This window comes from Phacochoerus africanus, chromosome 1, assembly GCF_016906955.1.
Source record: "Phacochoerus africanus isolate WHEZ1 chromosome 1, ROS_Pafr_v1, whole genome shotgun sequence".
NCBI lineage: Eukaryota > Metazoa > Chordata > Mammalia > Artiodactyla > Suidae > Phacochoerus > Phacochoerus africanus.
Genome location: NC_062544.1, coordinates 88,892,167 through 88,914,556, shown reverse-complemented (window position 1 = coordinate 88,914,556; position 22,390 = coordinate 88,892,167). Strand labels below are relative to the sequence as shown.

The 22,390-nt window shown below is 38.1% G+C and overlaps 1 protein-coding gene across 1 annotated transcript in view; it reads left to right on the top strand.

Annotated features, from left to right (window-relative positions):
* ZNF385D (zinc finger protein 385D) overlaps nucleotides 1-22,390 on the top strand; it is a 330,406-nt gene that overhangs the window by 79,424 nt on the left and 228,592 nt on the right. Inside the window, exon 2 of the mRNA XM_047769116.1 lies at nucleotides 10,556-10,698. Coding sequence (XP_047625072.1) covers nucleotides 10,556-10,698 — 143 coding nt within the window. The remainder of the gene's footprint in view (nucleotides 1-10,555; nucleotides 10,699-22,390) is intronic.

Here is a 22,390-nt window from a genome sequence, read left to right as displayed (position 1 = left end):
GGGTTTGATCCCTGGCCTTGCTCAGTAGGTTAAGGATCCAGTGTTGCCGTGAGCTGTGGTTTAGGACACAGGCACAGGTCAGATCCCGTGTTGCTATGGCTGTGGCTATGGTGTAGGGCTGGCAGCTGTAGCTCTGATTCAACCCCTGGCCAGGGAACTTCCATATACTGCAGGTGAAGCCCTAAAAACAAATACATACATACATAAATAAATAATAAAGTCCATCCAGAACTGTCTTCTAAGCTAAGCTCTATTAGCCAGTGGCTACATTTCCACTTCAAACTCATTATGTTAAAAACCTAGCTTGTCTTCTCTTAGACATGCTTTTCCTTAGGCATTCTGCCCCTCAACTAATAACCTCGCCATTTACATTAGGAGGACACCTTAGGGAGATAAACAAAAGTGTCCCCTAATTTGTGTGATTCTTCCCTAACTCACCTTGATGGTCCCCAGAAAACCATGCAAATTAATCATTTAAGCTCAGGAGAGATTTTATTAAAACCTTGGGTCACATTGAGTGTCTACACAGATCAGTAAAAGCTTAGAGGGGAAGCAAAGAATATAACACAGTTATGTGGTCTGGAAAAGACATGGAGAAAGAAAGATATTTATCAGGCTGTAGAATAGGGAACTGTATATCAGCTATAGGCGTAGAGAAGCAATAGGGCAAGTCCCAATGGAAAGCACAGATCATAGAGAAACCAGACCACGTCACAAGATGCCAGCATCTTTTTTTTCCTCTTTAAAAGGCGAGATGACTAAAGCCTGGATATTATGAACAGAATTACCCTGAGAGACAGCTGTAGTTCGGTGGGTTTAACAGCCTATGTTAGCTGTATTTGAACACTTGGCTACTAATGACACTAGATTGTGACTAACTGGTGAAATAGAAGCTTTGTGGTAGCACCCTCAAGAACTAACAGACATTGGGAGTTCCCATCGTGGCTCAGTGGTAACGAATTGGATTGGGATTCATGAGGACTAGGGTTTGGTCCCTGGCCTCGCTCAGTGGGTTAAGGATCCAGCGTTGCTGTGAGCTGTGGTGTAGGTCGCAGATGCAGCTTGGATCTGGTGTTGCCGTGGCTGTGGTGTAGGCCAGCAGCTATAGTTCCAGTTCAACCCCTAGCCTGGGAACTTCTATATGCCATGGTTGTAGCCCTAAAGAAAAAAAAAGAAAAGAAAAAAAAGATTATCAGGAGTTCTCCTTCTCAGTGTTAATGAACCCAGCTAGTATCCATGAGGATGCAGGTATGATCCCTGGCCTCGCTCAGTGGGTTAAGGATCCAGCGTTGCCCTGAGCTGTGGTGCAGGTCACAGACATGGCTGGGATCCTGCATTGCTGCAGCTGTAGTGTAGGCTGGCAACTGTAGCTCTGATTCGCATCCTAGCCTGGGAACTTCCATATGCCCTGAGTGTGGCCCTAAAAAAAAAAGGGCAAAAAAAAAAAAGATTATCTGGTATTAATAAACATCCATCCATTTGCCCCAGGACTGGCCCTTTTTGCATCTTTGAAGATGTGGTACCATCTTTATTCAAAGGAGTCATTATTCATTAATATGACTTCAGCATTAAATTCTTAAAATTAGGTTGCCCTTTGAGTGTTAGCATCATCGATCACACAAGAAGATTCATAGACTGGCCATTGTCTTTTCCAGAAATGGATGACTAATTCTTGCTGGCCTGATGCCAGCAGGATCTGCCTTCTGACAGTGGTCATGTTTTGCTTTAGGAAATCTCTTGTCCTTAACTCCACAGGGAGAAGGACCCAGAAGAAAGCAAGACTTCCTTCCTGTCAGCAATGCATTCTGGAACAGACTATATCAGGCACCTTATCTGTAAATTACTCCTCACTAGAGAGTGTTGGTTTTTCCATTGATGCTTGAAAAGTCTAATATAGAACTTTCTGTGATAATGAAAATCTTTTTAACCACAGTATACAATGAGGTAGTCTCTGTCCGCAGGGGGCTACCAAACCTGTGAAATGTGGTTGGTGTGACTGAGAAACTGAATTTTTAATTGAACTTAAATTCTAATTTAAATAGCCACACATGGCTAAAGACTAGCATATGGGACAGCTCACCATTAGACTATCTTTTTTTTTTCATTTCTTTTTTAAAATATTAATTTATTTGAAGTATAGTTGACTTACAATATTGTGTCAGTTTCAGATGTACAGAAAAGTGATTCAGTTATACATACATATATATGTATTTTAAAAATTGTTTTCCCTTATAGGTTATTAGAAAATATTGAGTATAGTTCCCTGTAGAGCACCTTTTTATTACAAGTGATTTTGTGGCATTAAATCTTAGGAAATTCCTCTTGCGGAAAATTTTATATGTTTGCTGGGGCAGTTACTGGTGCAGACTTGAGAGGAAGTTTCCAGGCAAAATTCCCTGTAAGGAGGTACTGTCCTGACTTAAAAACAGTTTGAGAGGGGCTGACCTGCAGAGGGACATATCGGATGGAATATCTAACACTTCTTGCTGTGGTACTCTTAATGGAATCTTCACAGTGTTTCCCAGGCCCAGAAATTGTCATGAAAGTGGGTTCAATCAGTGAGAGACTCCACTTTCCTTCTAGTGAAGACTTGACTCAGTATATTGGCAACTAGATAAAAGCAGTATTTTGATTTTGGTCATGGTATTCGATGAAGATGACAGAGAAAACCTTAGTTAGTCCTTTTTTCCTAACTTCCTTCCAAAATGAGTTTTGAGGTGATTTACTGGATTTGTTTATTTATTTATTTGTAAAAACTTTATTTTTTTATACTCTTTTCCATTAGAGTTTATCACAGGATATTGAATGTAATTCCCTGTGCTCTACAGTAGGAACTTGTTTTTTTATTTTTTGGGTTTTTTTTTATTAATCAAATGAATTTATCACATCTGTAGTTGTATAATGATCATAACAATCTGATTTCACAGGATTTCCATCCCACAGCCCAAGCACATCCCCCACCCCCCAAACTGTCTCCTCTGGGAGGTCGTAGGTTTTTCAATGTCTGTGAGTCAGCATCTGTTCTGCAAAGAAGCTCAGTCCTTGTTTTTTATGCATTCTATGCATGGTGGTTTGCCTCTGCTAATCTTAAACTCCCCAGCCTTCCCTCCCACCCTCCCTTTGACAACCACAAGTCTTCTCTGTGTCTGTGAGTGTGTTTCTTTTTCCTTGATAAATTTGGTTTTGTCATATTTTAGATTTTACATATAAGTAACATCATATAGTATTTGTCTTTCTCTGTTTGAATTATTACTTCACTTAGTATGATAATCTCTAGGTCCATCCACATTATTTGAATGACATTATTTCATTCTTTTTTATGGCTGAGTAGTAATCCATTGGGTTTACCAGACTGCTTCAATACCATGACTTAAAATGAATAAATAAAGAGTTTGGACCAGGGAAAATGGATCCCTCACCTGTATGCTTTCTATCATGAGTAAAATTCAAGGCAGACAGTTGACTTGGGTGAACGTTCCTGAATCACTGTTTCCCCAGTGGTGCTCCAGTCTCCCTGACTCACTCCCCCTTTTCATCTCATTCCTCTCTGTGGTCTAGAGCAGGATGTGTGAAGCAGCAGTCACCACCCTGTGTGGCTTAGTGCTGCCAGCTGCCCCTTGGGAACAGAAGCTGCTTTAACTTTTGAGTTGAACTTTCAAGTCACCTTAGGCCAATGAGAACCTTTCTCCTCAGGTAGAAGGTGCTGGGTGAATTTTCCAAACCCTCATGGGTGAATCAACAATCCAAAACAGAGGAAAAATTAAAGCAGTAAAAGAAAAATTGTGGCCAAGTGACACTAAATTCAAATTGTATCTCAAAGTCTGTTTCTAATTGTATCTTTTAACTGAGGACAGCATTTAAACAAAGATAGGAGCTGAATGGGAGTTTGGATCACGGAGGTTTAAGGAAACATAGTAAACATACAGTTTTCCCAAAGAGTGAAAAATAATCTCAACAACAAACTACCCATTGTAATCCTCGACTAAGGACCTTGAGTATTTGAGAGGCAGCCACACAAGGGAATGCAATAAATGCCTATTTGTTTTTCTGATTTGTCAAGTAGATGTTAAAGAATGTGAACCGGACGGCTTTTGAAACATGTTTGATAGGATATTTGTGTCTTCTGGACACTTTCTTTTTTTTTATGTTTTCTTTTATTATTATTATTATTTACTATTATTTTTATTGTAGTTGATTTACAATGTTCTTCCAATTTCTGCTGTACAGCAAAGTGACCCAGTCATGCACACACACACACACACACACTTTTTCTCACATCATCCTCCATCATGTTCCATCACAAGTGATTAGATATAGTTCCCTCTACTACACAGCAGGACCTCAATGCTTATCCACTCCAAATGCAACGGTTTGCCTCTACTAACCCCAAACTCCTAGTCCGTCCCACTCCCTCCCCCTCCCCCTTGGCAACTACAAGTCTGTTCTCCAAGTTCATGAGATTCTTTTCTGTGGAAAGGTTCATTTGTGCCTTATATTAGATTCCAGGTGTAAGTGATATCATATGGTATTTGTCTTTCTCTTGCTGACTTACTTCACTTAGTATGAGTCTCTAGTTCCATCCATGCTGCTGCAAATGGCATTATTTCATTCTTTTTATGGCTGAGTAGTGTTCCATTGTATATATACAAAGAATATGTCTATTACTTTTTTTTTTCTTGAGCAGTAATAAAATTTTCTCACAAGATTTTTGACTTAGTACATTCTGTTCTGGCTGCAAGGGAGTTGGCTTGCCTTGTATGAAAAAATTGACTTCAGAGAGTATTATTTTTTATGGTCATTTGATTTGTTTGGGTTTGTTGCTTTAAGTTAAAAGCTATTTGCTTCAGTGCATTGGAAACTGTTAAGGTTACTCAGGTTTATCTCAGATGCCATTTATTACATTGTATGAGTTTAGGCGGGATGTATTTTAGGTGACTGCTTTGGATTTTGAGTTTGTAAATTGGGTATTATAATAGATCCCTGGCAGAATTAATGTGCGTTTGAAAGGAATTAAGGTATAGTTCATACCAATTACTCAACAGATTTATAAAATTTAGCTACATTCTCAGCATTCACTCCCACCCACTCTGGCTGGCCAGTTTCACTAAAAAGAGCATTCCATGGCCAGTGCTTTGTGTCACACCAGGTTTTGTCTTTATGCCCCAAATCCATCACTTCTATTCTGCTTCCTGTTAGTAGTATCAGATCTAACTCTTTTATGTACACTATCTCACAGACCCCAGAGATCTTATTGTGCCTCTCCTTACCCCAGTGGGCTGGAAGGTTCTAACTGAAATAGTTGGGAATGGGCGTGGGTAATATTCCATGTCAATCAAGTAGTTGCTTTGCAAGTAACTACCTGGGACTTGATGTTATATAAAATGTTCTTGATACTTTCCATTTAGGTATGAATATTCTGAATAGTTTAGCAGTTAACTATGGCTCACTGTTGACTATTGAAATATATGTATATCAATATTGATAAGCATATATATGTGTGTGTATGTATATAATTATATATATGTTATATATATATGATTAAATTGATGGTGAAAGAAAAAGTTATGATAGAAATTATTTTTCTTATTAGGAAATCTGAAATTTCTTCTGCTTTCTATAAATGTAGATTTTATATATATATATATATACACACACACATAATATTTATATATATATACATATATAGTATGTAATAATAATATGTTTTAATAGTAAGTATTTATTATATATGCATATTGTTTTTCCATGATTCAAAGCTCTAAAGTGTACACTTTAGAATATTGTCATGAATATTTATCGGGAGCAACTCCTGATCATTTTGTACTTTGGTTTTGTCATTTGGGGAAATGAAGGATTAAGTAATAGGTTAAGTTGTCAGGCAGGACATCTGTGACAGTTTGATGAACCTTGAATGGATCAAGTACAGAAGTTCAAGGTTAAAAGTACTGTAATATGGAAAGAATACTATCCCTCTCTCAAAGAATATTTCAAAGTACTGATATACAAAGTAACCTTTTATAGTGAAGTCTTTCCTTCTGCAGGGGTGGAAATAAAGTGAAGCATATGCAGGTGCTCTGGGAATTATCTTGATTGGCTGCTTTCAGGGAGCCCAGGTTCGTGTCTGGACCAACCTGAACATCTCCTTTGGAATTTATTGGGTTCGTCAATAATAATGCTTCACTTAGCACCTACTGGCCCATCACTCTGCTAGGCACTTTATATATATTATCTCTTACATGATAGCTTCAACTGCCAACCACTACTTTAGAATTCCTATTTATCTATAGAAGTTATCGAAAGCAGACATTTCCAAATTTACATTTTAATTTGATTTTCAAAAACACACAAACTTTTGAAGTGGATTTGTCTTTTTCAGATAGTCTCTATTAACATATTCTATTAACAAATAGGTTATCCTAGTCACAAATTCATACTTTTGTGAATATACCACTTTTATGAATAGACCAAAGTAATATCATATTTTTGCTCCATAGTTCAATTCTAAATTCTAAATATGAATATATTTAGTTTTCTGAGGTACCTCCATGCTGTACAGTAGAAAATCGACAGAACGCTATAAACCAACTATAATGGAATTAATAAAAATAATTTTTAAAAAAAGATGAACTAGTTTATCAAAAAAAGAAGAATATAAACTAAAAAAAATGTGTTAAAAAGAGACAGAGTGGAGTTTTGTGAGCTTAGATCACTTACTTCATTGTATTTTACTTCATTTACCTTCATTACAGTACCTTACTCAGTATAACAATAATAACTAATCTCTACTCAATTAAAGTTTTTTGATTTTTTGACTTTAATGGTATATTAGATATTTGGTGTAGGGAGATATTAACTGCTCTGAAATTTGAATAATTTGTTAAAGTTTAATTTGTTATAACCATGTAAGTTAAAATTACATAAGCTCTGAAATATGTAGTACTAGATATAGGCAGTGTTTCACATACAAAGGGCAGGAATTTGCATATTTTCAGTTCCCACCCCATGGAGGCTTCAAAATATTTTCCTTAAATTAAGAACATCAGTATTTCCTGAAATGTGACATTCCAATGAATGAAGCAACACTATTGGTAAATGATAACAATAAAACAACTCTTTTAACAACGGGCCTGTTTACAAATTCACCATATATTTTGATGTTTATTATTGTCAAGGTAATTTTTTTATTTTTTGATATTTTGGCTTCAGCCGAGGTATGCAGCTGTTCCTAAGCCAGGAATCGATCCTGTACCACAGCAACAGCAATGCCAGATCCTTAAGCACTAGGCCACCAGAAACTCCTCAAGATAGCTTTATAATAAAGAAAATAATAATAAACAGATACTCATGTCCTAAATGTGGTAAATTCTATTAAACAATGAAAGAATGAAATAGCTCTTTTCTCAAGAAGCATATTTTAGTCTGCTTTCAGATGAAATACGTTTGCTGGTTTTGATTCTACACTCTTTGCAAATAGAATTCTTATTGCTGAGTCTACGCAGATTGAGACAAGTAAAATATTTCAGAACTTATCCTACTTTTAAAACCAGAACTGTCACAAATCATTTTTAAGAGATAGCCTCAGTTTTGTGTCTTGCAATATTAATGCTCTAGATGTAGAAGCCATTATCTCTTTTCAAATAAAGTAATTCAGCATTTCACTTAGTCTCATTAAGTAGAATACTGTGGTATCATAGGTCAAGTTTTTCTGGAAGTAGACTCTTTATTGGGGCAGTATCTTCTGTGAGGAGTGAGAGATGCAGAATTGGGCAAAGGGAGAAGTTGAAGTATGATGCCGTCACAACAGAGGCCTCAGTCTGTCCCAGATTCTATGAGAAGCTTAAGAACTAAAATAGGGCTTCAGTGTCACCCTGCCTTGAGGCAAGGGAGAGAAGCCATTAAACCCCTGCATTAATCTGCCATTGCATGGGGCTGCCAGTCCCTCCCCTTGGGATGAAGCTTGACCTTGACCCTTGACCCAAGAGCATCTCAGGTGAGAGTCATCAGTGGCAGCCCCCCTGCCCCCCTAGGGGGACTGTGTGCCTTGGTCCAGAAGGGGGCTATGGGGAGCACACTAGAGTATCCACTATACCAGGAGTTGCAGGGCAGTTGGCTAAAGAATATGTGGTCACATGCCCTCTGTTTTCCAACAACCTTTTAGGTTTCTCTCTTCAAACAGATAGGAAGGGATGAATCCAAATAATATCCCCAGCTCCCTCCCACCCCATTTTATAATTCTTCTTGGATATTTTTTATCCCCTAAGTAGGACACCTCAGTTGCAACACTGAGAGAGGGCTTTGAACTGTATGTATAAAGAAAGGCAAATGAAATGAGTGTCTCAGAGGAAGTGGGGTGGGAATCAACTTGCCTTAGCAATCAAATCAAAGTGTATTTATTTATTCTTTGTTCTTCTCATCGTGGTGGATAAGAAAAGAAGCTTGAGCTTTTCCTGAAGCTCTTTGGATGTCCTGAACCAGAGGGGGGCCTGTAAATAAAATAATTCCAGAATGTGTTCCTGTTAAATTGCATTCTTGTAATTTTAAGAGTGGACTATTTCTATGCAACCAGCATAAACAGCTAAAGAGTTTATCAACTTAATTTTTCTCTCCATGATATTATGTGAGCCCGTACCTGGTTTACTGAGGTTTTAGGGTCAATCAAGGTAATGAATGTATATCAATACCTTCTGCAAAGCATGATGTGACACAGACAATAATTTAAAATGACTTATTTAAAGCTCACTCTTATTTGTGGACTTGTTAAACCACACCACTGATTTCAACTGAAACTTATTTTACTTCTGCGTTTTCTAAAGATTCACCCACCAAAATTTTATTTCGGTTCTTTAACTTTTCACCAAAAGAAAGCTTGTTAGCAATACTAAACTTATGACAGGCCTATCATCCGAGTTTTATGAATGCCCTCTCTAAGAACGTACACCACCAGGTGGACAATAAAATAAGTTTACGGTGTGCTCTGGTGAATGTAGACTTGTTGTATTTTGCTTTTATTTCTGTTTGTTTTAACACCTTCCCTCTATTTCTTGACTTGTACTACTTTTTATTTTAAGTGGTTTCCTGATGCAAATGTGCAGTTGTTGGACTTGTTATTGAGGCGTGTTTCAAGAGGGAAGTAAAAAAGAGTGGGAAAAATACTGTTTTTGTTAATTTGGCTCCAGCTGATTTTATACCTGCAGCCTGGAGAACTAATGGTGTTTTTGGTATGGTTAATTAAATCCTGTGTGGATGGCTTCTGTTATCAGTATTAAGTCAGCCACCTTGTTAGTAGAGCCTCTGGTCCAATAGGGTTGGCTTTAGCATGGAAGAGTCATTTTTTCAAATGTTTACCATTGTCAGGTAAAGCAAGGGCAAAATGATGGTCAGTTGACCAGAACTGATATTGAGATTTGTAAAGATGATTGGTACGGGAATTCATGCTACTTTGTTTTAAAAACAAGATGGCAGGCAAGTCAGTGGCACAGACAGGAAACTTTCTTCTCTTTTCTGTCTCCTAGAATTCTTTTCCATGAGAAAGGAAAAATCCCACTGCATTTTGTTTTCTTCATGCTTTTTGGATTCTCACCAGCAGGTTTTTACAGTCTGTTGCTTGCCTCTCAGATTAAAAGAATGCTGGCATATTTTAACAGTTTCCTAGGATTCAAACAGTCTTTAATTAACAGCAAATTGATGTTTTGGAATGTTACCAAAATAGGAGAGACTGAATACGGAGGTGGGCTTCTGTCCTTTGAGCTTCTGAGTCCAGTGGAGTCCTAGAACAGGGGGCAAAGGTGTGACTCCCTTGCAAACAGACGACTACACACTGGTATGCAAAGGAGATGTCTGTGTTGCCATAATATTACATTGCCTGCTCATTGGTGACCTTCTACATTCCACCTACTCGTGACTGGAAAGGAGGCAGGTAGTCTTGAATGTTCAAAGCCATAGGGGTGCTGAGTAGCTCAGAGATCACATGATTTGTAGCTGGATTTGTTGGTTTTAATCCTCCAGTTGCCTGGGCAGTAAGGTACGGCTGCCTGTGTTTGTGGTTAAGTTTCTTTTCCGTGCCAGGTTCATGTCATCTTGCTGCCAGAGCTTTGGATGGGGTGGAAAAGAGCAGCTCTGTAAACGAATCACTCAGACTGGATGCATACTTTGAGCCGAAGTTCATTTTCAAAGAAGGATGGGGGAACATCGGAGGAGTTTTCCCTTTGAATCAAGGGATCTTGGTTACAGGTTTGTTGCTGACTGGATCCAGAGCTCTAGGAAGGAGAAGAAGGATGGGTTGGGGAGCATGAAATGTTTGAAATTTTAATAATTACTTACATAACCAGATAGTTACAATCCAAGAGGGAAAAGGGAGCAGCTCCATTGGCTTCCTCTGCTTAATGGCACATCTGCTCCTTGGCCAGTTCCCAGTTGAAGTCAATACACTCCATGTCTTGTTTTTTCCAGTGACCCATAAAGCTGGCCTCTTGGACTCAAAAGAGACCTTAGTGTTTGTGTGCCGTGCGTTTTATATGCACAATGTCCCTGATCACTCCCTTTGTTCTCTGTGCAGGTGGTACATGCCAGAGTCCTGCTCTCCCAGCCCTGGTCCGTCCACCAGCCCCTCCTTTGCAACCATCGCTGGATATTAAGCCGTTTCTTCCCTTTCCTCTTGACACTGCGGCCGCAGTCAACCTCTTCCCCAATTTTAATGCGGTAAGTCCCATGGCCAAATATGCATATGCAAGGGTGGTAGGTACTGGGAAACCTTAAGGGCCAGGGGTGAGCTGGTCACCACCTTTGTTTTACTCTATGCTTTACTCCATAGCTTGTCTGAAAGCCCAGCAGAGTTAGTTGTCTGCCTGGTTGTGTAAGATCCCCAGAGCCAGGCTCCTTCAAGGGAAAGTAAAAAAAGATTCCATCTGATTGGGTTGATCCTGAGTTCATGTTTCCCTTTTAGTGCCTTTCTGGGCAACAGTAACCATTTTATTCATAGTTTAACTTGAGTTTTAATGAATTTGATAGGGCATTTGAATTCAAGTAGATGTCTGAAAACTTAAATGCATGTTTCCTCTCTCTGGGCCTTCTACTTTAATTTTTAAATTTGTTATTTCTCTAATTTAATAAAGAAGACCCTGATAATCACAAGAGTGATACATTCCATGTTTAGAGCACATTTTTCCTCTTTAACTTGAAACAACTTAGGGTTCTAGTAGCATGAATTTTCACTTTTTTCCTTCCTGTTCAGCTACAGTTCCTCAACTTGTCTTTCTTAAATGACTTTGTTTTGTGGGCTTTATCAACAGCCTTCTCTCCCCAAGTTCAATACTTACTTTCCTCTGTTTTCACTCCTAAGCATGTCTTTGTAAGTTGGCAGATTCCTCATATTCATCATGGTTTTTTTTTCATGTGTGTGTGTTTTTGTATGAAAAGTGACAATATTCTTAGGATGGAAATAGAAATAAAGGTTGAAAAGGTTAGAAGCCTGTGAGTGACATTTTTTTCTAGTATCATCTGATTCGGCTTTCAGCAGCTGTATAATGCAGGTCTGAGTTTATCAATGACGGGACATGTCAACACAACCAATGCAAAGGGGATTAAGAGTGCCCAGTGAGCTAAATAATACAGATTTCTTGTTGCGACATCTTGTCCGCATGATGGATTAAAAAAAAAAAAAAATCTGCCCACAATTAGATCATTCTCCTTGAGGAGACAGAAGTGAGTCTTATTTTCCTTAATCATGCTTTTTCACAGGGACTTTGGACATGCCAGTGAGATGATACAGTTATATGCTAGCCTTTACTAAGACCAGGGACAATCACAGTAATTGCTTTGCTTTTGGGGGCATGAAGCGTTTTTTCATAGGAATCTTCTTTTGAAATTGATGGAACAAAAGTAGAGCAGCATAAAGATCAGATTTCCAAAGTAGAGTTTTCTAATTCTAGGTATTTCAATAAGAGTAGAAAAAAAAAAAAATTGCTGGGACTCAAATTTCCGGACTCTCGAATGACCATACTAAAGTGCCTGGGTTTCCTCCCTCTGAAATCCTTGCCTATTCCACTGGTAATTGCCTTCCTGGCACCATCCTGCTTCCCAGACACCCAAGCATGATCCATCAAGGAGCCTTACCTGGCCTCTGAGACTGCGTGGCATCCTGTGACTCAAGTCTCATGTCCGCTTTAGAGGAGGTAAGGTACAATTCCTGGAAGGTTGTGAAAGGCTGGGCTAAAATTTTAATTTGCCCTTTGGGAAACATTAAAAAGCAAAATGATTAATTTGATTGACAATGAGTATTATTTGTCATAAAAAATGATATCAGTGATAGCTTGAGCTGTAGGACACTGAGCCAGTATCATTACCCTCTTGGCTACTGTTTCCTCATCTTTAAAATAAAGGGAGTGGACCTGATAATCTCTTCCTTTAGGGTTAAAGTGTTCAAAATATTTGAGCTTTTGTGGATGAAGGCAGCTTGGTGTGCTGGTCCAGTTGCACTCTGAGCTAGACTAGCAGTCTCAGAGTTGCTAACTCAACCATCATCATGACCTTGGGTAAGTCACATAATTCCCATGTATCTCAATATCTCTGTTTATAAAATGGGACTAATAATCAACCTACTTCATAGGCTTGTGGTAATGATTATGTGGATTAAATCTTTTAAAACAGAGCTCAGTCTGTAATGAACACTATTTGAGGGATAGTATTATGTCCACAGATAGCCTGTAAATCCTCATTTCGATTGTGTAAGTTCACCAACTGATTGCCATAGTTTTACTTGGTTCTTTTTATTTCTGTGATTCATTTTGACTTGGGTTGGTATTTGTTCCATTTAAAAAAGAGACCCTCTGTTGCTATACCTGTTGGTTATTGCTACTAGTCAAGCTAGTCATGGGTTAATTTACTCTTTACTTCCAACTGAGGGGAATGATTGCAAAGCCCCAAATCCAATAGCTTTGGACTGAGAGTTAGAGCATCTCTCTAAGTACTAGCCTGAGTTCTTGATTTGGTAGCAAGTGTGAATCTCAATCCACAAATTCAAGAGTGTATTGAATGTAACTTTTTATTGCTGTTAATCGATTTTATTTCTGGTTCAAAAGCCCATTCCATTAGTCTTCAGGAAAATGAAATTTAATTGTTTTAGGATGTGCTGAAGTTCTGGAATTTAACAGATTGTCCACCCAACTTTTGGTGGGAGACTTCCTCTGTTCTTCAAGTATCCACATATATGATGGAACAGTGAGCCCCTGGTGAGCATGGCCTTTTAGATCCCAGCTCTTGACTTTGGACATGAACTTGTGAGGCTTCAGTGGTTCCTCCTACCCAGATGTGCCCATTGCTATTATCTCTTTGCTATCCTACAACCTTCCTTCATCTGACCTTTTGAAACAAAGTTCAAGATGGTCAGAGATGGTTTTCCTGTTATATTACTTCTCTGAGAATGTAAGAATAGAATCATCTGTCTTTTTGGGATAAGAGGTGGCAAATAGTAAAGGAAAAAATTTAAACATATACATGTAAAAAATACATAAGTGGATATCTCTGATTATTATCCTTAAATGAGAGTATAAACCATTGGGTTCAGATGTGAGTCAGGAAAAATCATGTAACATTTGTTAAAGAAAAAAAAAAAAAGCACAGTTAGGAGAGCAAGAAAAACAAGTGTGGGGTCTGATCTGGGCTTTGGATATAAAAAATAGGACATTCAATAAAACCATTAGGAACCCTTAAATTACTTAAAGCCAACTTTTAGGGAATAGCAACAGAAGCTGCTCCCTGGACCTAAGGGTGTTGTATCTCTGGATGTTCCAGTAGCTTTCAGACAAAAGGAATTGTCCTTGAATTCCTCCATGAACCACCTCTCTATCAGTCAATCTCTTAAGACATTGTAGTTTCAGTGATTAGGACAATACTTGTCTCAGAGATCCCATTCTGTGTGTGCATTTCTTGAAATAAACCAATTCTGGAAGTAGGTAAATGCCATTTAGTGAAGAAATATGTCTTTTCTAAGTAGTATGAGCTTTGGTCAAACTGCTATTTATCAAGTTTCTACCCTGTGCTAAGAACAGTAATAACAAAAATTAGGTTATGACCTCTGTCATGAAATAATTTAGTTTATAAAGGAAAGGCTGGACAAATAAAGAAATATTTATAAATGTGGGTGCTTTTCTAGAGAATGATGTATAGGTTAGAATGGCAACTCAAGGACAGGAGAGAAAGGCTGTCCTTATGGTTGTCTTAGTGGAGGTTTGGTGAGAAAAACAGAAACTATTCTAGGCTTGCAAACAGGAAGGGAATTAATATAAGGATTTATATGCTTATAAAACATGTGGAGGAACTGGGCAAACAAAGGTCAGAGAAGGCTATTGCTGGCTCTTAGTTTTTCTACATGCTTTCATGGAGTCAGGAAGTTGCAGAAATACAGGATGCCAAGTAATCCCAGTTACTCTCATCCAAATCCCACGAAATGCCTCTCTTAAGTGGGATCTAAGACAGAGCATTGCTAGCAGAGATCTGTGAAAACATAAGCCTCAGGTCTCCTGTCCTTGGGATGCAGGGAGGGGAGGCAGTGCTGAGTTGCCAACAGAAGGCTTGACATGTTGGCAGAATGAAAAGGACTATGCGAAATCAGAAAAGGGGAATATTTCTGCAGTCATGGGCAGGAGTCTAAATCCATTGGAGCCCTGGTGAGTTGTTCCATAAAATGATAATGAGAAATATCTCTTAGGTTTGTTATCAGGAGAGATAGCTGAGTTTTAAAATGCTGAAGATGGAACCCCAGAATGGGCTTGTGTTAAGACCTTGGATTGCAAATCAAAACTGCAATGAGAAATCACCTCACTGGGTCAGGATGGCCATCATCAAAATGTCTACAGGCAATAAATGCTGGAGAGGATGTGGAGAAAAGGGAACCCTCCTACACTGTTGGTGGGAATGTAAATTGGCACAACCACTGTAGAGAAGAGTATGGAGGGTTCTTTAAAAACTAAAAAAAGTATGTTGTTTACATTGGAGTGAACTAGTTTAAAAAAAAAAGAAAAAAGCTATACTCTGACAGTTTTCTCCAAGGGTCTCAGAGAGTTTGTTTGTCTTTGTTTTTGTTTATTTCTCTAACATATTTTCTTCATATTCTTCTCAGTAGTCATGACGATAGTGAACATTCAGAATGTCATTGAAAATGTCCAACTTTTGGAGGATGTGTTGATGGGGGTGACAGTGAACCTGACTCCATGCTCCCCTCCCACGACTGTATTTCTTCCTGGCACAAAGATTAAATGAGTAAGCACAACCAGATACTCAGTAAATATTGAGTCTTGTTTCTTCCAAAAGATGCACTACAAAGTGTAAGGAGGTCACACAGAGGGCAAGGAGGCAGAAAGCTGTGCAAATTCAGGAGAGGAATGTTTTGCTTTTAGTTTGCTCTGGTTAATATATTTAACATTTTAAAAAAAGGCAAATGAGCATAGAAAATTTGACTCTGTGCTGTTCCGCTGTATAAAATGATTTCATTACCAGAGAGGGAGCAAATAAGGTAGAGGGTGGGGGAAAAGAGACACTGAGAGAGAAAAAGATATCAAATCCTAGCATCTGACTCTAGTTCTTAATTTTCAAAAACATCAACCCTACAAACAACCACACTTACAAACTTGAATGTGTTCTTAGTTTGTGTTTGAAGTTTTATCATTTGGTAGGCAGGAAAGTGAGCTTTAGGTGTTTTGTAGAAGAGTTTCCCATACGTTTTGGTTATGTGAATCATATCTGGAATTGTGTTAAAATGTAGATTCTTTTATGACAGGATATTGAATATAGTTCCCTGTGCTATACAGTAGGACTTTGTTGTTTATCCATCCTGTATGTACTAGTTTGCATTTGTTAATCCCAAACTCCCAATCCTTCCCTTCCACACCTTCCCTCCCCATAGCAACCACAAGTCTGTGAGTCTGTTTCTGTTTTGTAAACAAGTTCATTCATCTCGTTTTTCTCAGTGATACCAAATGGTATTTGTCTTTCTCTTTTGGACTTACTTCACTTAATATGATGATTGCTTGGTCCCTCCATGTTGCTACAAATGGCATTACTTTATTATTTTTATGGCTGAATAGTATTCCATTGTATATATATACCACATCTTCTTTATCCATTCATCTTTCAATGGACATTTAGGTTTTTTCCATGTCTTGGCTATTGTAAATAGTGTTTATATGAACATAGAGCTGCATGTATCTTGTCAAATAATAGTTTTGTCCAGGTATATGCTCAGGAGTGGGATTGCTGGATCATGTGGTAATTCTATTTTTAGTGTTTTGAGGACCCTTCGTACTGTTTTCCATAGTGGTTGCACCTACATTCCACCAAAGGTGTAGGAAAGTTCTGTTTTCTCCACACCCTCTCCAGCATTTGTTATTTGGAGACTTTTTGATGATGGCTGTTCTGACTGGTGTGAGGTCGTACCTCATTATAGTTTTGATTTGCTAAAATGCAGATTCTGGGGTAGAGCCTGAGATTTTGAACATATGTGGGTAGAGGGAGGGGAAGCTGGGAGAATGAATATATATGCTGAACAATTCTTACCCTCCTGGAGAGTATTTCTTCATTCATGTGACAAATCTTTACTGAAGGTCTACTATGCCAGGCCCCTAGGATTAAGCAGCAAAACTAACAGGCTAATTCTCTGCCATTATGGAACTTACTTTCTGGTATTTGTGTGGTGGGGCATTGGGGGAATTTGAAGTTATTGGTTGCTGCAGCTGTACTTTAAGCATGATCTTTCTATGGTTAGGGTTTATTTTTAATTTTTTAATTAAAATAAAGTTGATCTACAGTGTTGGGCCAATTTTCTCTGTATAGCAGAGTGGCTCAGTCATACATATGAATACATTTTTAAATACTATTTTCCATCATGTGCTATCCCAGGAGATTGGATATAGTTCCCTGAACTATGCAGTAGGAACACATTGCTTATCCATTCTAAACATAATAGTTTGCATCTACTAACCACAAACTCCCAGAACATCCCACTCCCTTCGCCTTCCCCTTTGGTAGCCACAAGTCTGTTCTCTCTGTCTGTGAGCCTGTTTCTGTTCTGTAGATATGTTCATTTGTACCATATAAATTTTTTTATCTTTTTTTTTTTTTTAGGGCCACATCTGTGGCATATGGAATTTCCCAGGCTGGGGGTTGAATGGGAGCTGTAGCCACTGGCCTACACCACAGCCACAGCACTGCCAGATGTGAGCTGCAAGAGTATGTGACCTACACCATAGCTCATGGCAACACTGGATCCTTAACCCACTGAGCGAGGCCAGGGATTGAACCTTCATCCTCATGGATAGTAGTCAGATTCGTTTCTGCTAAGCCACGATGGGAACTCCCATTTGTGCCATGTTTTAGATTACACATATTAGTGATCTTGTATGATATTCGTCCTTCTCTTTCTGACTGACTTCACTTAGTATGATAATCTCTAGCTGCATCCATGTTGCTGCAGATGTCATTATTTTGTTCTTTTTTATGGCTGAGTAGTATTTCATTGTATGTATGTACTACATCTTTTTAATCCTTCATCTGTCAGCGGACATTTAGGTTGTTTCTATACCGTGGCTATTGTAAATAGTGCTTCTGTGAACATAGGGTTGCATGTGTCTTGTCGAATTATAGTTTTGTCCAGATATATGCCCAGGAATGAAATTGCTGGATCATGTAGTAGTTCTATATTTAGTTTTCTGAGGAACCTCTATAGTGTTTTCCACAGCGGTTGTACCAATTTACACAACCATCTATGGTTGTGTTTTTATCTCCCAGAAATACTAGGAACCTTGCATGTAGGGTGACATTGTTTAGAACTGTGGTTATATCTGTCTTTTTTTTTTTGGAACACCTGTGGCATAGGGGTCAAACCTGACTTAGCTGTGACCTATGCCACAGCTGTTGCCATGCTGGATTCTTAACCCATTGCACCACAGTGGGAACTCATAGGTGCCATTTATTGAATGCTTATTATGGGTCAGGTCACTTGAATCCCAACTGGTTAAAAGTAAAAATTTTTTAATGAAATTTTTAAGCTTTTATGTGTGTCACAATTTCAAATTTGTTGGTGAGAAAAATACATGAATGAGTTTTGCATTCCTTTATTAATTCAAGAATTTCTTCATTCTACAAATTTTTGAGTCTCATCGGTATAATCCTATACATTGAAAAATGTGTCTTCTAAAAATAGCTTTATCCAAAGTATCTGTTGTAAGGATAGCACTGTTATAACAGTAAGAGGAAGAAGAGGTAATTCATCTCTTACTCACTGCGCATTTCTTAAGCACTAACTTTGTGTCTCATACTCTGGTAGACCTAGAAATGAAAGAACAAGGATAAGAAGAAGGAGGAGGAGAGGAGAAGAAGAGGAAGAACAGGAGGAGGAGAGGGAGGAGGAGTGATCTTTGTAACTGTGATGTTGACCTAGTTGATTCAACACTCTTTAAAACATTCTTCTATGAGCAAGTGGTAAAACATCTAGATAAAAAACATTAAATTAGACAATAGACTCTATGCAAACATTTTGTAAGTAAGTGCTACCTGAGTCAAGGGAAGGAGAAGTCACTTGAAGGTGGCTGACAAAAGTGATATGGTAAAGGTTTAATTTGGGATCTGAGATCAGTTCCATATTTACCTTACTTACTAAAGTACAGAGCCTGGAATATCACTCAACACACATTTCCTTTTTTTTTTAAATTGAAGCATAGTTGATTTACAATGTTGTGTTAGTTTCAGGTGTTCAGTAAAGTGATTCAGTTACATATATTTTGTATATATACATATTCTTTTTCATATTCTTTTCCATTATGATTTATGACAGGATAGTGAATATAGTTCCCTGTGCTATACAGTATGACCTTATTGTTTATCTATTTTATATACAATAGTGTATATCTGCTTATCCTAAACTCCTAATTTATCCCTCCACCACCACTTTCCCCTTTGGTAACCATAAGTTGGTTTTCTGTGCCTCTCAACATTCATTTCTTGAATGAATGAGTGGAGGGCAGGTAGATGCATGATAGATAGACAGACAGGAAAAATGCATGACAGGTAACTAATAGAAGAAAAAGAGCCATTACAGTTGTATCATAAGAAACATGATTGGAGGAAATGTCTCAATGAAAATTTTAAAAGCCTACTCACTGTCTCATGCATTAGATTATTTCTAATTGAAATTATTATTTTATGCAGTTACTAGGAAACGTAAGGCACCATAGCATCAAGCTATCCTCTTAATGTGCGTTTATAATTTTATGTTGGTTCATGTATTTATTTACTCCAGTTGTGTAAAAGGACAGCGAGTTAGAAATCCCAGTGATTGCCTACAGAGTGTACTTTAAAATCAGTCATTTATATTTTTCCTCAGCTATTTCATTTGAGTCCAGAAGGGCTGTCACCATACAATATTAATGAGGCACTTTAGGACTGAAAAAAAGGAGATCAGGAAATGTGCTTCACATATAGAGATTATTCTATAGGTTAAATATGCATTTACAATATTGTAGGTGAATGCCAAAAATATAGAACTCAAAATAGAAAATTTCAAAGTCAAGCTTTTGTTATCCTCAGATAGATGCCCTTCAGGATCTTTATTTCCTCCATCTTTAAAATGGAACTGCTACCATATTTATTGGCACACTGTCTCATTTCCTTTCAAAAAGTTTTGGTTTTTTGTTTGTTTTTCTTTTTTAATGGCTGCATCCACAGCATATGGAAATTCCTGGGCCAGGGATCAAATCCAAGCCACAGCTAAGACCTGTGCCACAGCTACACCAACACTGGATCCTTAACCCAAGCTCTGAGTTGGCTCATTGAACCCACACCTCCACCGGAGCCACTGCTATTGGATTCTGAACCCACTTCGTCACAGCCGGAACTCCTCAAAAATTTTTCTTGACTTTCGCCCTCCCCTGTGGCTCTGTCCTTTGTTACCAGTTCCAGCTTTAGAGATACCTCTCCTCCTTCAGCCAGTGTTGGATTTACAGAAACAGTGTTAATCACACTTCCATTTGTCTGATTCAGAGGGATATCAAATAAATTCAGTTTACACATGAATAACTGTTCTTACGAAGTTTTTACAACTGCCACTGTCACTAAAATAGGTAGGGAGGCAAGATAAAATTATGGGTAGTAAAATAAACCTGTCTTTCTCAGTCACAACAGGTAGAAAGTGTGGAAATTGTGCAGGTGAAAAATGGCATAGGAAATATGGTCTTGATGGCTAAGTTCCTGGTTCTTTGAAGACAAATGTAGCGGATGACTAGCTAGTTCTGTGTGTTGTGTGCCGTATTTGTACAGCAAAAGCATCTTAGGCAACATATGGTTATGAAATCTTACATATTTTCAGCTGAAACAGGTATGTAAGCATGTTTGCTGAGCCCTACCCCTGCCTGTGAAACTAGAAGTTGTAAAAGTCAAGCCTACATATAAGGACTTTCCAGCACAAAATGGCTTAAATACAGGATGTGTAGGCTTGAGAATAAAAGGCTAAACAATTGCACAAAGCACAGATATCTTCTTATGTTAATGTTTGTTTACTCTTTGACCAGGTTACATATTTTCCTGCCCTTCAAAATGTGAGAACAAAAGAATGTCCCTCAGTTCTCTTTCCCTGCCACTCAGTTCTTGCTTTAATGACAACCCATGTGGTAATTTGCTTTTATTTTATTTTTTTTGTATCAATCCTTGCAGTGATATTTTGAGTTATGAATGTGTTCCTATCACTAGAGATGGAGACATACTACATATTATATACATATTTTCCTTTATCAGTAAGTCTAATCATAATGAGTTGAAGTTTTGCTCTTGCAAAAATATGTATTTGACCTGTTTGTTAGTCTGACTTTCTTACTGACATGATCCTGGGCAAATAAGGAGTCTTCAATAAGAGACTCTCTAAGCTCCTAACTTACTGTCTTATCTAGCGGCTCTTTGAGACATCCCTGCTTTACACATAGATATAGACAGTTTAAAATTGAAGGAAACTTTTTCTAGTTAATTTGTGTCTGCTCCAATTCACTTATTTTATAGATAAGCCTGGAAGAATTGAGAGATTCCCAAGTTCGTGGCTCGTAAGTGGTAGCACTAAGAGAAAACTGAGATTTCTGACTTCTGTTTCTCATGGGGATGCTAATCACTGAGTCATAGCATTGGGGGTTGAATTGTGTACTCCCCAAATTCATAGCCTACAGTGCCTAAGAAGGGGACCAAACTTGGAAATAGGGTCATTGAACATATATTTGTTAATATTAGATCATTAGAATGAGCCCTATACCATTTTTCCTTCTAGAAAGGGAAAATTTAGACACAGACAGATGTAGAGGGAAGATGATGTGTAGAAACACAGAACATGTTCTAGAAGTCACGAAGAGAGCTCTGGAGCAGATTCTTCCCTCGCAGCCCTCAGAGGGACCCAGCCTTGCTGACACTTGATTTTGGACTTCTGGCTACCAGAACCACGAGGTAATACATTTCTGTTGTTGAAGACATCCACTTTAGGATACTTTGTTATGACCATACAAACAAGAAAGGATTCTTAAAGCCATCTGGTCCTACCTACCCACACTTGCATCCTACAATGTTTCTGACAGCTTGCCATCCAGCTGTTTGCTTACCTATCTCCAGTGATGATAAATAAGCCTACCCCTGAAGGAGAGGGACTCTACACCATAGGCCACCTACATTGTAAGGAAGCTCTCTATCAGAGCCACTTCAGGCTCTGAAATTACTATAAACCAAGGAAGAAGTTAAAACACAATAAATTGCTTTTTTATAAAAAATACTTATTATCACAAACAAGGGCTATGAAGGAAGACAATTTTATATGCACCTTTAAAAAATCTTAATTTCATAAGAGCCTTACATGTTATAGGTTTTATCTGGATGACATACGTTAGGAAACTCAAAGATGTAAAGTAAATACCTTTTGCCCCAAATTACACAATTAGTGAGTCACTGAATCATGGCTAGACTTAGGTGCAGTGGTCCAAATCCAGTGCATCTTCATCCACAACATAGCTAGTTGATTGCTTGCCTGCAAGAGTTGCAGTTTTTTTAATAATCTGTCATCTGTTGCTACACATTATAAACTAATTAACCAAATAAGCTATAAGTCCTTAGAAGGCTTAGCTCCAAGGAAGTAAGCTATTTCCTAAATAACATTCTGGCTGTGACTGGACAATTACGAAAAAGAACATTTAGAGCTTCAGTGGACTGTGCATAGTATCATCATCACAAGCATCTGTGTTACACACAGGCAGTCATTGTTAGGTGAATAAGTAACTTTAAGTGGTAATAAATTTAAAAATCTGTTCCCATCTTAGGAGTTCCTGCCATGGGGAAGTGTGTTGAGAATCCTACTGCAGCAGCTCAGGTCTCTGTAGAG